Source organism: Heteronotia binoei, chromosome 10, assembly GCF_032191835.1.
Source record: "Heteronotia binoei isolate CCM8104 ecotype False Entrance Well chromosome 10, APGP_CSIRO_Hbin_v1, whole genome shotgun sequence".
Classification (NCBI taxonomy): Eukaryota; Metazoa; Chordata; class Lepidosauria; order Squamata; family Gekkonidae; genus Heteronotia; species Heteronotia binoei.
Window position 1 is genome coordinate 31,653,074 of NC_083232.1, and position 13,314 is coordinate 31,666,387.

General features: G+C 42.6%; 1 protein-coding gene across 2 annotated transcripts in view; it reads left to right on the forward strand.

The window, feature by feature from the left end:
* Nucleotides 1-13,314, forward strand: part of MKX (mohawk homeobox) — a 64,052-nt gene that overhangs the window by 5,907 nt on the left and 44,831 nt on the right. For both annotated transcript variants that reach the window (XM_060247920.1, XM_060247921.1), the window contains exons 2-4: nt 1,399-1,558; nt 10,298-10,451; nt 11,611-11,946. In XM_060247920.1, coding sequence (XP_060103903.1) covers nt 1,399-1,558; nt 10,298-10,451; nt 11,611-11,946 — 650 coding nt within the window. The remainder of the gene's footprint in view (nt 1-1,398; nt 1,559-10,297; nt 10,452-11,610; nt 11,947-13,314) is intronic.

Sequence of the window (13,314 nt, forward strand, 5' to 3'; positions counted from 1 at the left end):
GTGTTTTCATATTTGCAACTGAATGAAGATGAGATTGGATTGAACTCCAGAGAGCAAGAGAGAATGAAAAGACACTATTTTAGGAACATTGCATTTCTTACACAAAGTCTTTAGACTTTTTGTTCTTTGAAGCTATTGGTTTACAGAAAATGGTCCTAGGTTTAATCCCTGGGATCTGCCGAGCACGGATGAAAGCTACTGACAACTGGAGTAGACTGCATGGAGGCCAAAGATACAATGATCTGACTTCCATATGGAGGTTTTGCTCTGATTCGGAATTCAGACTAATTTTGTTTTTGGAGCATCTATGTGACATTGTCCACTTTACAGGATTCTCTGGTTTGAGACAGTCTTTTTTGAGAGGTCACATCCAAAGTGCATTTGCACACTCTATGGGCAGAAAGATCCTAGTTTTTTTAAAAAGGTCCTACCCACATTGATGCCATTTTCCTTGCCCTCACCCCCTATGGCCAACCTTTGCCTAATTTCCAGGTGTTTAAAATGTAGTAATTCCTATATTGCTAGAGAGCCAGTTTGGTGTAGTGGTTAAGTGTGAGGACTCTTATCTGGAAGAACTGGGTTTTATTCCCAACTCCTCCACTCGCATCTGCTAGAATGGCCTTGGGCCAGCCATAGCTCTTGCAGAGTTGTCCTTGAAATGGCAGCTTCTGGGAGAGCTCTCTCAGCCCCACCCACCTCACAGGGTGTCTGTTGTGAGGGAGGAAGGTAAAGGAGATTGTAAACCACTCTGAGAGTCAGAGTATAGGGCAGAGTATAAATCCAGTAGGGCAGTAGCGTTACAGTGATCTATTTCCACAATTGACTAGGTCCTCTGAATTCCTTGCATTCCTGTTTTTAAAAACGAAGTCTTTAGACTTCTTTGTTGTGGAGATACAAAGGGAAAGCATATCTCCACAATGAAAAGAGCTGAAGTATAAACTGGAGGAAGAGGAGCTAATATATTACAGCAGTTGATCATAACATTGCTGCACTATAACCATCTAGCATACTGATTTTTTTTTTAAATAAAGCCCTCTTGTGTTGTGCAGGGGAAATGGTGGATGCTTCTGTATGGGTGCTCTGTTGCAGTGCAAATACCTTTAATTTTGGGGCATGAAAGAAACCTGTTCTGTTTTTCTCTGTAGAGATGTATACCTGCTGTTCAACACAGGAAATATAAAGCCACACCATGGTAATCTCTATTATGAGTTTCTGTAGTCATGTTTCACCATTCCTTGGGTGGATTCTGTAACACCTGGCCCAGACTGAGACTTTATTTTGAGCACACAAGGTTTTTGCCCTGTGGATTTTGGTGATAGGAAGGAAGTCCCTCTCCAGCCTGACCAGCCAGTCATCTCAACCTACCCTCTTGTTGATCTTCCCTTCTTTGATCTACAGCACCCGGCAGAACAGTGGAAAGGTGAGGCATAAGCGCCAGGCTTTGCAGGATATGGCACGGCCGTTGAAGCAGTGGCTGTACAAGCACCGAGACAATCCGTATCCCACGAAGACAGAGAAGATCTTGCTGGCTCTTGGGTCCCAAATGACTCTAGTGCAGGTAAGAATGAGCTGAGTGCCTCAGGACTTGCTTGTATGGTTTGTGCAATGAAGTGAGAAAGCAACTCTAAGCAAATCTACTCAGAATCCTATTCAGGTCTATTCCATATACTCCATATATATTCCATATATAGGATTGCACTGCAAATTCTGCATTTAAAACTGAATCTGCCCTTCTCCCATCAAAATGAAGGGCATGTGTATCGTGTTAAGAGCCAGAGAAGGAGTTTTCTTTTCTTAAGAAACTGATCCTAGTTTGGCTAAATTGAAGAATTCCAGCTCCACTAATTAACAACTGGGCTGCCTCTGTGCTTTTGAGTGCCAATGTAAAGATTCATACCAAGAGTTTAACTAGTCCAGTAGCTTGCCTTCAGTGACTGCAAATACAGGATGCTGTTAAGCCTATAAGAAGTCACAAAGAAGAAGTGGAATGCTCTTCTTATCTCCAAAGCAGCTTCTTGAAGCTGAAGGAGACCTAAAGTTACCTTCCAGGATAGTTTTGTCTCAGTAGATAATGGCCACCTGGCCTACAGGGCTTTATCCCACTTGTAAAACTCAGACATCTTCTTGATCTCACATGGAAATAAACAAAAGTGGATGTTTGGTAAGAGAATGTATCCTTTTTATCTGCAAATCTATCTTAATTGACAGAAGCATGCAATTTCCCCCACGTCCCCCAATCCAGATGCTCCTTTCCCTTTGCCCAGAAATGCTGAAAACATATCCTTCATTGGGAAGGAAAGAATGATGCTAGCATCCAACAAACTGATCCTGAGTATCACATATATAGGGTTTCCCCTCCAATTGCACCTGCCCAACCATAGAATAATTCACCCAAGCCCAACTGATTCAAACTGACATTGATGGAACTGTGAGAACTGGGTCATGTTTTCTCATTGATTTGAAAATATTTCTCATTCCAAAGCTTTTTGTTCCCAAATCATCAAACAGTGTTGCATGACTGGCTTTAATCTAGCATCGCAAAGCGCCAGGACATTTTCTGGAGGAGACCAAAATAAAAATGTGTTTTCCTGATTTTGTATTTCCTAAGCCATTACATTCCTGAAGCCTAGATTGGCCTCTTTCTCTTCCTATCCATCTGTCCAAGTCCTTTTATGCCTGGCAATGTTGTTCTTGTGCTGTTACTGTCATTGCATTTGAATCACTTGTCTCCTTTCAATTTGTTCTCTGTCAAAAATGTTCTGTTACAGCTGACGCGTACATTTAGCACATACCGTTTCAAGAGGTGTTTGCTAACAATTAACAGTTACTCTGGGGTTATAGAAGGCACAGCCTCTTTGTGTATGTGTGTTAGGCAGCCCCTTTGACCTGAGAAATTGCTCTGCTACTTAGATTGTGTTATGTTTCAGCAGCTGCTTTTGGTTCTGAATGTTTCCTTTGGACAGTTATGCTTCTGTAAAACTGGTTTTATCGGCAGCTGTTTTGTTTTTCATTGTTCATGAATTTATGTAAGTGGCCTTGCGTGCCTTGTTTTGGCAGAGGTAGCAAAGGTGTTTTGTTTTGTTCTTAGGGTAGCTGTGTTTGCTTCTTCTGCTCTTCTCTTTGTTACACTGGGATGGTTCCTGGTAATTAGCTCTGTCTGTAGTCTTCCCTGCATCACCAAAACTAGAGGACCAATCTAGATATGTCCTGCTGGTGGGTGGGGGGAATGCTTATGGATTTATATGCGAGTTCCCTTTCCACTTCCAAACTAAGGGTGGGTAGGTGGTGTAGGTTTTTAAAACAAGCACAAAGTCATATGGGCAAGGGGAGTTAACTCCTTGATTCTTCCCCCACGTTACTTACCTTACAGTACTCAATAGCTTTTCAGCACTTTTCTTCTAGTCCCATTCTAATGTAATTTAGGCAGAATGGAATAAAAGTGCTGAAAGCAAGGGGAACAGTGAGGTCACATGTGGGGGTAGAATTTAGCATCCCTTATCCACGAACACTATGTGTTTGGGGTTGTTTTTTTTTTTTCAAAATAGAAGCCCTGCTTTAGATAGAGACATAATTATGAATACACAGGGATTCGAGGGTTGCCAACTCCAGGTTGGGAAATTTCTGGAGATTGTGGAGGTAGAGCCTAGGTAGAGAAAGGGTTTGGTGAAGGAACTCAGCAGGGTATAATGCCAACATAGAGTCCGCCTTCCAAGCAGCTGTTTTCTTTTGGGGGAATTGATCTTGGTAGCCTGGAGATCAGTTATAATCTGGGAGCTCTCCAGGCCCCACTTGGAGGGATTCCCACCCTTATCTGGCAGAACCAGATCCAGTTTGTCCCTGAACATTTCACATCTACTTTAGTCCTTCAGTTTAATTCCATTCATGCAAGCACATACGAGACCAGCTCTTATTGCCTTAGTCAGAGTCCTATGGAAACTTAAAATGCTGTGCATTTCCCATTCCTGGAGTGGTCAGCCGCGGCCTTCTACATTTTCATTACAAGGAGAGAGCATGGCAGGTATATTTGTAATAACCATTCAATTATATCCTTGTTGCATCATCATGCCGTCCCTATTTGGGACAGTGTGAAAAACAGCATCAGTACTGCAACATTAATGAGACAGCTTTTGTGCCCCCGCCCCACAGGGTTTCTTGTTGCCAGACAGTTGGGAAAGTCTCTGGCTATACCCCAGACCATTTCTGTTGATGCCCATTCAAGCTGTTGGAGCACACCCAGTAGCCACCAGCCATCCGAGACCAGCCCTGCTTCATTTAGGAGTGGATGTTTGCTGAAGAAAAACGGCATGGCCTTGGTTATGGGGGGAGAACAGGCAAAGGCATGGTTTTCCTGCAGAATCACAAAAGACGGCAGAATATTAGCAGACGGGGGAACGATAACATCAAGATGGAAGACAAAGAGGTGTTAGATTGGCAGCTCTTTGGAATACTAATTATAATTATTGCATGGCAGTGTGTGTAGAGATCCTAGGATTGTCTGGTAGCCAGAAGTTTTAGCTCTTTGGAGAGACAGTGTCATAAGGAACCCTGAGATGTTTTCACCCAAAGAGGTCAGAAAATATCCATGGTTCTCTCTTCCTCATTTTCTTCTCACAACAACCCCATGATATAAAAGTTAGGCTGAGAGAGTGACAGGCCTGAAATCACCCAACAGACTCCATAGAAAAGTGGGGACTTGAACCCTGGCTTCCTTGGATCCCAGTGCAAGACTGTAAACACCAGTGCTTTTTTTTGTAGAAAATCCCCAGCAGGAATGCATTTTCATATTAGGCCACACCATCTGGCCTGGGAACACATGACTGCCACATGGCAGGTTGGGCCAGTTGGAGCCCTGGCCAGTCCAGGCGGAGCTCCACTCCTGTGGGCTCTGGCAGAAAACAAGGCCTGGTGATCACTACATGACACTGTCTGGTAGCATCATGGTAAGGGCTGGTTGGATGTTTCTTGTAGAGCATAAATGTCGTCTTTCCAGTGAATGAGGATTGTTGACCAAGATGAAGTTAATTTTTGAAGGCCTGTGGACCTCTAAAGAAGGCTTGAGAACAGGAGAACTTAGCCTCAACTTGTAGGCTGAATTCTGTACTTGATTATATCCATACAGTCCTCATAAAGCCAAAGGAACAGCCAATGAGGCCTTTTTGCTCTGGACTCGGAAACTTTATACTCCTGAAACTACAGAACTAGAACAGGAAGCCTTCTCTGTCTGAAAGCCACAGCCTATATTTATCTCGCCAATTAGTCTCCAATTTGGAGGCTAGCAATTTGTCCTGCTAATTTGCAATGAACATGTCATGTTTTCATTTGCAGTATTCCCGTAGGGGTGGATTTATTTTATTTTAAATTTAGGTTTAACTATTCCTGTGAAATGAAGAGAAAAAAAAGGCTGTACATTCTTTCCAGAAGGGGAAATATGAATGGCTTTATTGTTGAACATGAAGTTATTTGCCATGGTATGACTAATCTACTGGTTCTGGGCTGCTGAGGATCTTGCATACTGAAGTTCACAGGCAGATGTAGACTGCAGCTGACTGGGGAAGGGGTGATAATGAAGGGCTCCCTTATTGACTTTTGCCTTTCCTTTGTGAAACGGCACAAAAGCTGTTTCCTACTAGCCAAGAGAGGAATAAGTATACTTTTATTAATTATTCTTATTTTTTTTAAGCCAGAAATGTCTTAATATGAATTTGGGTGCTTGTTTTAAAACTGGTAGGTAGCCCCATGGAGCAGAGTGGTAAAGCTGCAGTACTGCAGTCCGAGATCTCTGCTTACAACCTGAGTTCGATCCTGCTGGAAGCTGGGTTCAGGTAGCCAGCTCAAGGTTGACTCAGCCTTCCATCCTTCCAAGGTCGGTAAAATGAGTACCCAGCTTGCTTGGGGGAAAGTGTAGATGATTGGGGAAGGCAATGGCAAACCACCCTGTAAAAAGTCTGTCATGAAAACATTGTGATGGGACGTCACCCCAGAGCTGGAAACGACGGGTGCTTGCACAGGGGACTGCCTTTACCTTTACTTTAAAACTGGTAGATGTTAGCTACCTTGAGTACCTTGCCCCCAAAGACAAAGTGAAAATTTTGGATTAGGTCCAATGAGCTGTGAGTAAAATAAGTTCATGGAACTAATTTCTTCCCTTCCTCTTATGCTCTCCTTGTGCTCCTGGGAATCCGGGTCCCCTCAGAAACACATTGGGATGTATCATGAAGGAGCTTCAGTGAGAAAGGAGATGTCAGAAATTGCCCCTGATGAGTTCATGCAGAACTGGGGGGGGGGGGGGGGGGGTCCTTCCAATTTTACACTCAAGTTGCAGCCCCCCCCCCCATAACGTCCCATTTTGTTCCTGAGAGTCCTCTGAATTTCAGGAGTCATTTTGGGGAATGGATGCAGGAGGAGGAGATAGGAAGTCCATTCTATGGACATGTTCTATCCGTGGCTCATTGGACACATGCAGTTGTTTATGATGTTGTTTTTCTGATCAGTTTAATTTGTAATACTTATGTTTGGAGAAATGGCAAAGCAGCTGTAAAGCAAAAACCTGCAGAAGTGCAGTGGTGGAAGGACCATTCTAGAATAGGAACTTTAAATAACAATCATAACAGCTAGGTAGCAAGAGACATAAACTGAGAAAAGCATCTGTGACTCTCAGGCATTTTCTTGGCTTAGACAGTCTTTCTCCAATCTACCTACAACTATATGCACAGGGACACATTGATTTGTGTGTTTCTATCCCAAGCTGCACAGGGAACCACATTTGAAAGTTCAGATGTGCAGCTTCTGAGTGGCTACTGGAAACTAGTGTGAGCTTGGGGTTACTTGCTGGGACCTGGGGGCTCTAACCATTCAAATCTACTCCCTAATTGTATGTTACAAGTTCTTTATATTTTCTGCAGGTCCACCCCAGTTCTGTTGACCAACATGGTCTGAGGGTTCTGGGTCCAGAGTTTAACTTCCAGGTGCACACCGGTGCAATATGAATTGGGACCATGGTGTCCTACATGTCACTTTCATGATCTAAAATGGCCCTAGAGAGCTGCTCTTGGCCCTGCTAGAAAAATTGATATGCACTGACGGGCTATATGTAAGTTTCTCCAAGGGGAAAAATAGTGGTTCCTTCAAGTTAGTGAACTGATCTGATAGGGGAAGACCTAAACCCTGTCTCTCTTTGTGTCTTGACCCCAATCTGAATTGAGCTTGTGTGTTCCTTGGAATGAAGTTCTAAGCAGGAAGCACACTGAGCCAGTTTGGTGTAGTGGTTAAGTGCGTGGACTCTTATCTGGGAGAACCGGGTTTGATTCCTCACTCCTCCACTTGCAGCTGCTGGAATGGCCTTGGGTCAGCCGTAGCTCTTATAGGAGTTGTCATTGAAAGGGCAGCTGCTGTGAGAGCTCTCTCAGCTCCACCCACCTCACAGGGTGTCTGTTGTGGGGGAAGGAGATAAAGGAGATTGTAAGCCCCTCGGAGTGATTCAGAGAGAAAGATGGGGTATAAATCCGCAGTCGTCGTCTGCTGCTGCTGCTCACAGGGCCAAGACAGACATGTGAGGGATACCAGGATTTTGTAACATGAGCTGAGGTCCTCAGTAGCTACATGTCTGCATGATGCTGTAGCTGTGGTCCCATCAGTTCCTTGTTGCTGCTCAAAAAGGTCACTTTCTCCTCTTCTTCTCCTCAGTGGCACATAGTGGTGGGGGCTGAGATACCCAACCCCAAGCTGGTACTTGGTGTAATAATACCCTTAAGCTCTTTACAGAGGTGGTCCAATTCAGTCCCTCCCCATCCAAAATTGTTAGGGCAATAGAGTTAGCTATCATCATTCATCAAGCAAAGATGACACCCAGCTTGACATATTTGGACAAGCTCTTTCAGAAGGTTTACATACTAGTAAAGCAGCATTAACATAAAGGTTGAATCATGTGGAACCCTACAGCATAGATCCCACCCTCTTGTTGCTTCATCATCTCATAATAGATGAATCTGCTCCTTCCTTTCAGTACTTTTTATGGTTGGGGAACTTTTCCTATTGTTATGCCTAAATGTAATTTCTTCCCATAATTTAAAATCATTCTTCCTTGTCCTCTCCACAGGTGGTAGTGGTGGGTTGAACGAATGTTCCTTTTCTTCCCCTCACAAAAAAAGTCTTGTGCTGAACTATGATGAACTTTGTGGTGAACCCAAAGGAAAAATTCCGCTCCCCAAACTGCCAGAATTCTATATTTATATATAAAGATTCTGTATTTGTTTCCGTGAGGGCAAAGGAGCACCCAGAATACAAGTATTTGGGGGATACATTCCTTTGTTATAACAATCTTATTTCATCATTAAGAACTGGATTTTCTCTACCTTCTGGATTACTTTAAATAGGGATAAGTCATAATAAGATGAATAATGTTTGTGGTTGACATGGAAAAGTTGAATAAATAATGTTTGCTACTGGCCTTTTCATCAAAATAGTAGCACATACATATAAATCATACGAGTTTTATTGCTCATATAAAGTATTATATGGCTAAAACCCCACATTCTGGTGTTACACAATGCAGTCTAATAATGCCAAGGTATGCTTCCGTGCTGCTCTTTGGCAACTTAGTGAAACCTGTCAAAATATTCAGCTGGGAAGCTGAATGGACGAAGCTGACTTGTACAGAGTCAGAAACAAAAACACCACCAACACCAAGGACTAGAAAAGCTGCATTACTTTTCTGTTCTCTTGTCTCATAAGTCTGAGCAAACACAGGGAAGGGGCTGTAGCTTAGTAGTAGAACAGGGGTGGCCAAACTGTGGCTCAGGAGCCACATGTGACTCTTTCACTCATATTGTGTGGCTCTGAAAGCCTCCCCGCCCCTCTGGCCTGCTTGGAGAAGGTATTTGTCTCTTTAAATAATTTCGCCAAGCCAGCTGGCAGCTTGGAGAATGCATTTATAGTTGAAGTTGCTTTCTTTCCACATCAATCTCCTTCCTTCCTTCCTTCCTTCCTTCCTTCCTTCCTTCCTTCCTTCCTTCCTTCCTTCCTTCCTTCCTTCCTTCCTTCCCTCCCTCCCTCCCTCCCTCAAACATCTGACATTTATTCTATGTGGTTCTTACATTAAGCAAGTTTGGCCACCCCTGTATAGAGCATCTGCATTGCATGCAGAAGGCCTAGATTCAGTTCCTGACTCTGGAAAACTGTTCCCAGTCTGAACAGGTACTACTGACTTTTACAGACCAAAGGTGTGTCATAAGGCACTTATGTTTGTGTACTATTGGAGAGGGGCTGTGGCTCAGCAGAGTGTCTGCTTTGCATACAAGAGGCCCCAGCTTCAGTGCCTGGTGTCTCCAGTTAAAAGAATCAAGTAGCAAATGATGTAAAAGACTTTTCCTAACCAAAGAACCTGCAGAGCCACTGCCAGTCTTAAGTATACAATACTGACCTTAATAGATTGACCATAAGGCAACTTCATGTGTTCAGTCCCCTCTGACAGCAGATGTGTGTGTATATATGACAAACCCCATACGGGGTTTTCAAGACAAGAGATGAGCAGAGATGGTTTCCCATTGTTGCCTCTGGTCTTCCTCGGTGGTCACTGGGATCAATGCTGAACTAGCACACCAAAGCCCTAAAATGGCAGCTAACAAGTTTAATTTTTCTCCTAGTCCTTCCTGTGTTTGCCTGATCCACATGTGTATATTTGTTCCTTGCTGGGAATGTGATTCCCAGGTGTCTGGGGCCTTTCACTTCTCACTCCAGAAAACTCGTGGAGCCTCAGAAAGAGGAAGTTATATGCTGGGTTGTATCAAGAAGGGGGAGACTGCAAGAAATAGCCTCTTCATCTGATGCATGGGAGGGGAGGAATAATTTCTGCTTATTTCCCCTCAAGCTCGATCCTCTTACTCTGTCTCCAAGTTTCTATAAAATGAATCTAGAACACATGAAAACATTAAGTTGTCTTATACTGAATCAGACCCTTGGTCCATCAAAGTCAGTATTGTCTACTCAGACTGGTAGTCTCTCTCCAGGGTCTCAAGTGGAGGTCTTTCCAATCACCTACTGCCAGATCTTTTAACTGGACATACTGGGGATTGAACCTGGGGCTTTCTGCATACCAAAAGCAGATGCTCTGCCACTGAGCCACGGCCCTTCCCTTCGGTATTTGTCTTTCCCAATTTATTTATTTATGATTGCAAGTATAATAAATGCAAAAAAAAATGAACAAGTTGCTTGGTTCTGTTCTGTGTCCCCTGAAAGTTTTGAGTGCCTTTTCTCCTTTGTGTGGAAAGTAAGGAAAACTGATGCATTTGTTTTTGTTTAGGTATCAAACTGGTTTGCCAATGCAAGGCGTCGACTTAAAAATACTGTCCGGCAGCCAGACCTCAGCTGGGCTTTACGGATAAAGCTATACAACAAGTATGTTCAAGGAAATGCTGAAAGACTTAGTGTAAGCAGCGATGATTCATGTTCAGAAGGTTTGTTTAATATTTTTGTAATGTTGTCCATACAAAGTCAGTTGAATTTCCAGTTATTGCAAATGGCTAATCTGCGGAAATTGTCACTAATACATGCTGAGTTTTATACCAAGCTGCAGTCCTAAATGGAATTACATGATTTTTAGTCCATTGTAATCAGTAGGTTTAGGACAGAGATGTAACTCTTATGACTACAGTGTAATTCTCTTACACTCATTCACATACTTCAGCAAAAATTCTAGATGCATTCACTTGAGGGCTTTTGACAAGCATTAGATGTATGCTTGTGTACAACTGTAGTTCACAAGAGGTCCTGTTCTAAGAATTCATCATTCTGCACATATAGATAAAAATCACAGCAGGGTCACCACAGATTTATCATCTGTAACACTCAAGGTGTCATATTGTCCACTCACTCAGGAACTGGGTCCATTTAGTTCCTTGTACTAGGTTATTTTTCAGCATAGATGGCAGTCATTCTGACACTGCTGACGGCTGCCTTGAATTGGTGGGTTCCAACCAACACTTTGAGAATCACTGGTTGTGATTCCAACAAGCTACTCTGAACATGCCCAAGGTCTTCGGTTTGTCCAGGGGGATTTTTGTCTTTGAATAGCAGACTTCATGCCAGCTGAGAAAGTGCCTTTAAAAAATTCCCCTAGTTTCAAATGTGGGTTGCCATGTGGCATGGTGTGGAATTGAGGGCTGCTGTTGGAGAAATATAAGCTCCAACACCCTTGAGCATGTGGAACCAGTTGTGCTGTTCTTTGGACTTCAGCCACTGAAATCAAACTGCACACCACACTGTATATTTGAGTAAACTGTTTATGAAATGGCAGACTTATCTGCTAGAACAGTTCAGCATCCCAAACATATGCTGCCTGTAAATAATTTTGTCCGCTTCATATTAAAGAACCCGAAAAGAGACTAAGAATAATTCTCCCTCTCTGTATTTGAAGGGGAAAAATTATGGGTTTGCAAACTATTTTTTGAACAGGAAAAAATACACCATTAGCAAACAAGCTAAATATATTTTAGAAAAGGCCATTATGATAATATGATCTAATATTTCCTACAAAGGTTTAATTATGAATACCTTTTAAATTAAAAAAAAAGATGCCTAGCTAATGCTTCCTATTGATGGCTCTTCTTTCTTCAGATGGTGAAAATCCTCCAAGAAGCCATATGAACGAAGGGGGATACAACACACCGGTTCATCACACTGTAATTAAAACTGAAAGCTCAGTAATAAAATCTGGAGTTAGACCAGAAGGGAGCGCCAATGAGGATTATGTATCGCCCCCCAAATACAAAAGCAGCTTGTTGAATCGCTACCTGAATGACTCGTTGAGGCATGTCATGGCCACAAATGCAGCCATGATGGAAAAAACAAGGCAGAGGAACCACTCGGGTTCATTTAGCTCCAACGAATTTGAAGAGGAACTGGTGTCTCCATCATCCTCTGAGACTGAAGGCAATTTTGTCTACCGAACAGGTAGGATATCATTTAAAAAGCAGTCGCTTTTTGTATATTCATCAAATTTGGAAGTGAACGTTATGGCTCCCAGTAGCGCCAGTTTGGCTGTTCACAGTTGTTATGTGACACTTCTAAGCAAGCCAAGTGATTGAAAATGCATTCGCAAGATCAGCAACCCAATGAGGTAGTTCATTATTACCCCAAAACACCTATTTGTAAACTGGAAATGAGAATGAGTGATTTCCCCAAAGATCTCCTGTCATAAAACAGGTATGAAAACTATTGTCCTAGATTCTAAAACGGAGAATGTTATTTACTGAACTTCACTAGTGTGGTTGAAATATAATGATTTGGTGGATGACCAAGGCTCATGCTTGGAGAAGCTGTTCTTGCATGCTGCAGATCACTGTCGGATTTTGTGATTGACACATGGAGAAGGAAAGTCTCTCATCAGGACTAGAGTAACTATCTTTCACAGCTGTTTCTTCCTTCAAGGAAGGCACAAAAGTGTATGTATAACCAAAATTCATTGTAGCTGGTAGATGCTGCAGAATTTGGGAGACCAGAGAGGGAGCTTTGACTCTCGAAAGCACATACCCCCAAAATCTTGTTGGTCTCTAAGGTGCTACAGGTTTGTATATGGGATTATAGCGGACACTGCAGATACTGAAATGAGTCAGTACATCTATTTTTAGGTGGAACCATGTAGGTGTTGGTGGCAGTGTTGGACTAGAAAATATCCTATGGCATTCATGCATCTTAGCCATAGAAGGGAAGATGACGGTGGGACACAGAATTACAGGCTTTGTGGGAGACGTGAAGTTAGTAGATGATTAGTGCAATCCCATACAGAGTCATTCGAGCCTAAGCCTGTTGATTTCTGTGCATTTAGACTAGAATAACTCTGCATAGAATTGCACTGGATATTGTGTTTTAGGGCATGTTTTTGTTTAACCTATGATATATACAGTTTACATGAGTTAATGAAATACAGCACTAAATATGGCCTTAGTACACTATGCTGGTGGTTGGAGGTTTGCCCACAAGATCTCCAATTTCTGGAGCAATATCAGTTTTATTCAACATTTAATCTAGCGTAGTTTTAGCCAGGTTGATGAAAGCTTGAAATTAGGTGTTGTAGACCTGGACCAAATGCAACCACCTGAATGGTATTACCAGTTCTCCCCAGTTGTAACCACAGAGGCAAAAAATTACATGTATGATCCACCACTCCCATCTCTCTTGGAACAGGCCACTAACCGTAATTCCAAATATTGTGAGATAAGAGTTACAGCAGAATAACTCTTAGTCTTCCTGCATCAACCATCCCAAAATGAAAAACTTTTGAGGGTATAGGAAGCATAATTTCCAAAATTGCTTAATGTT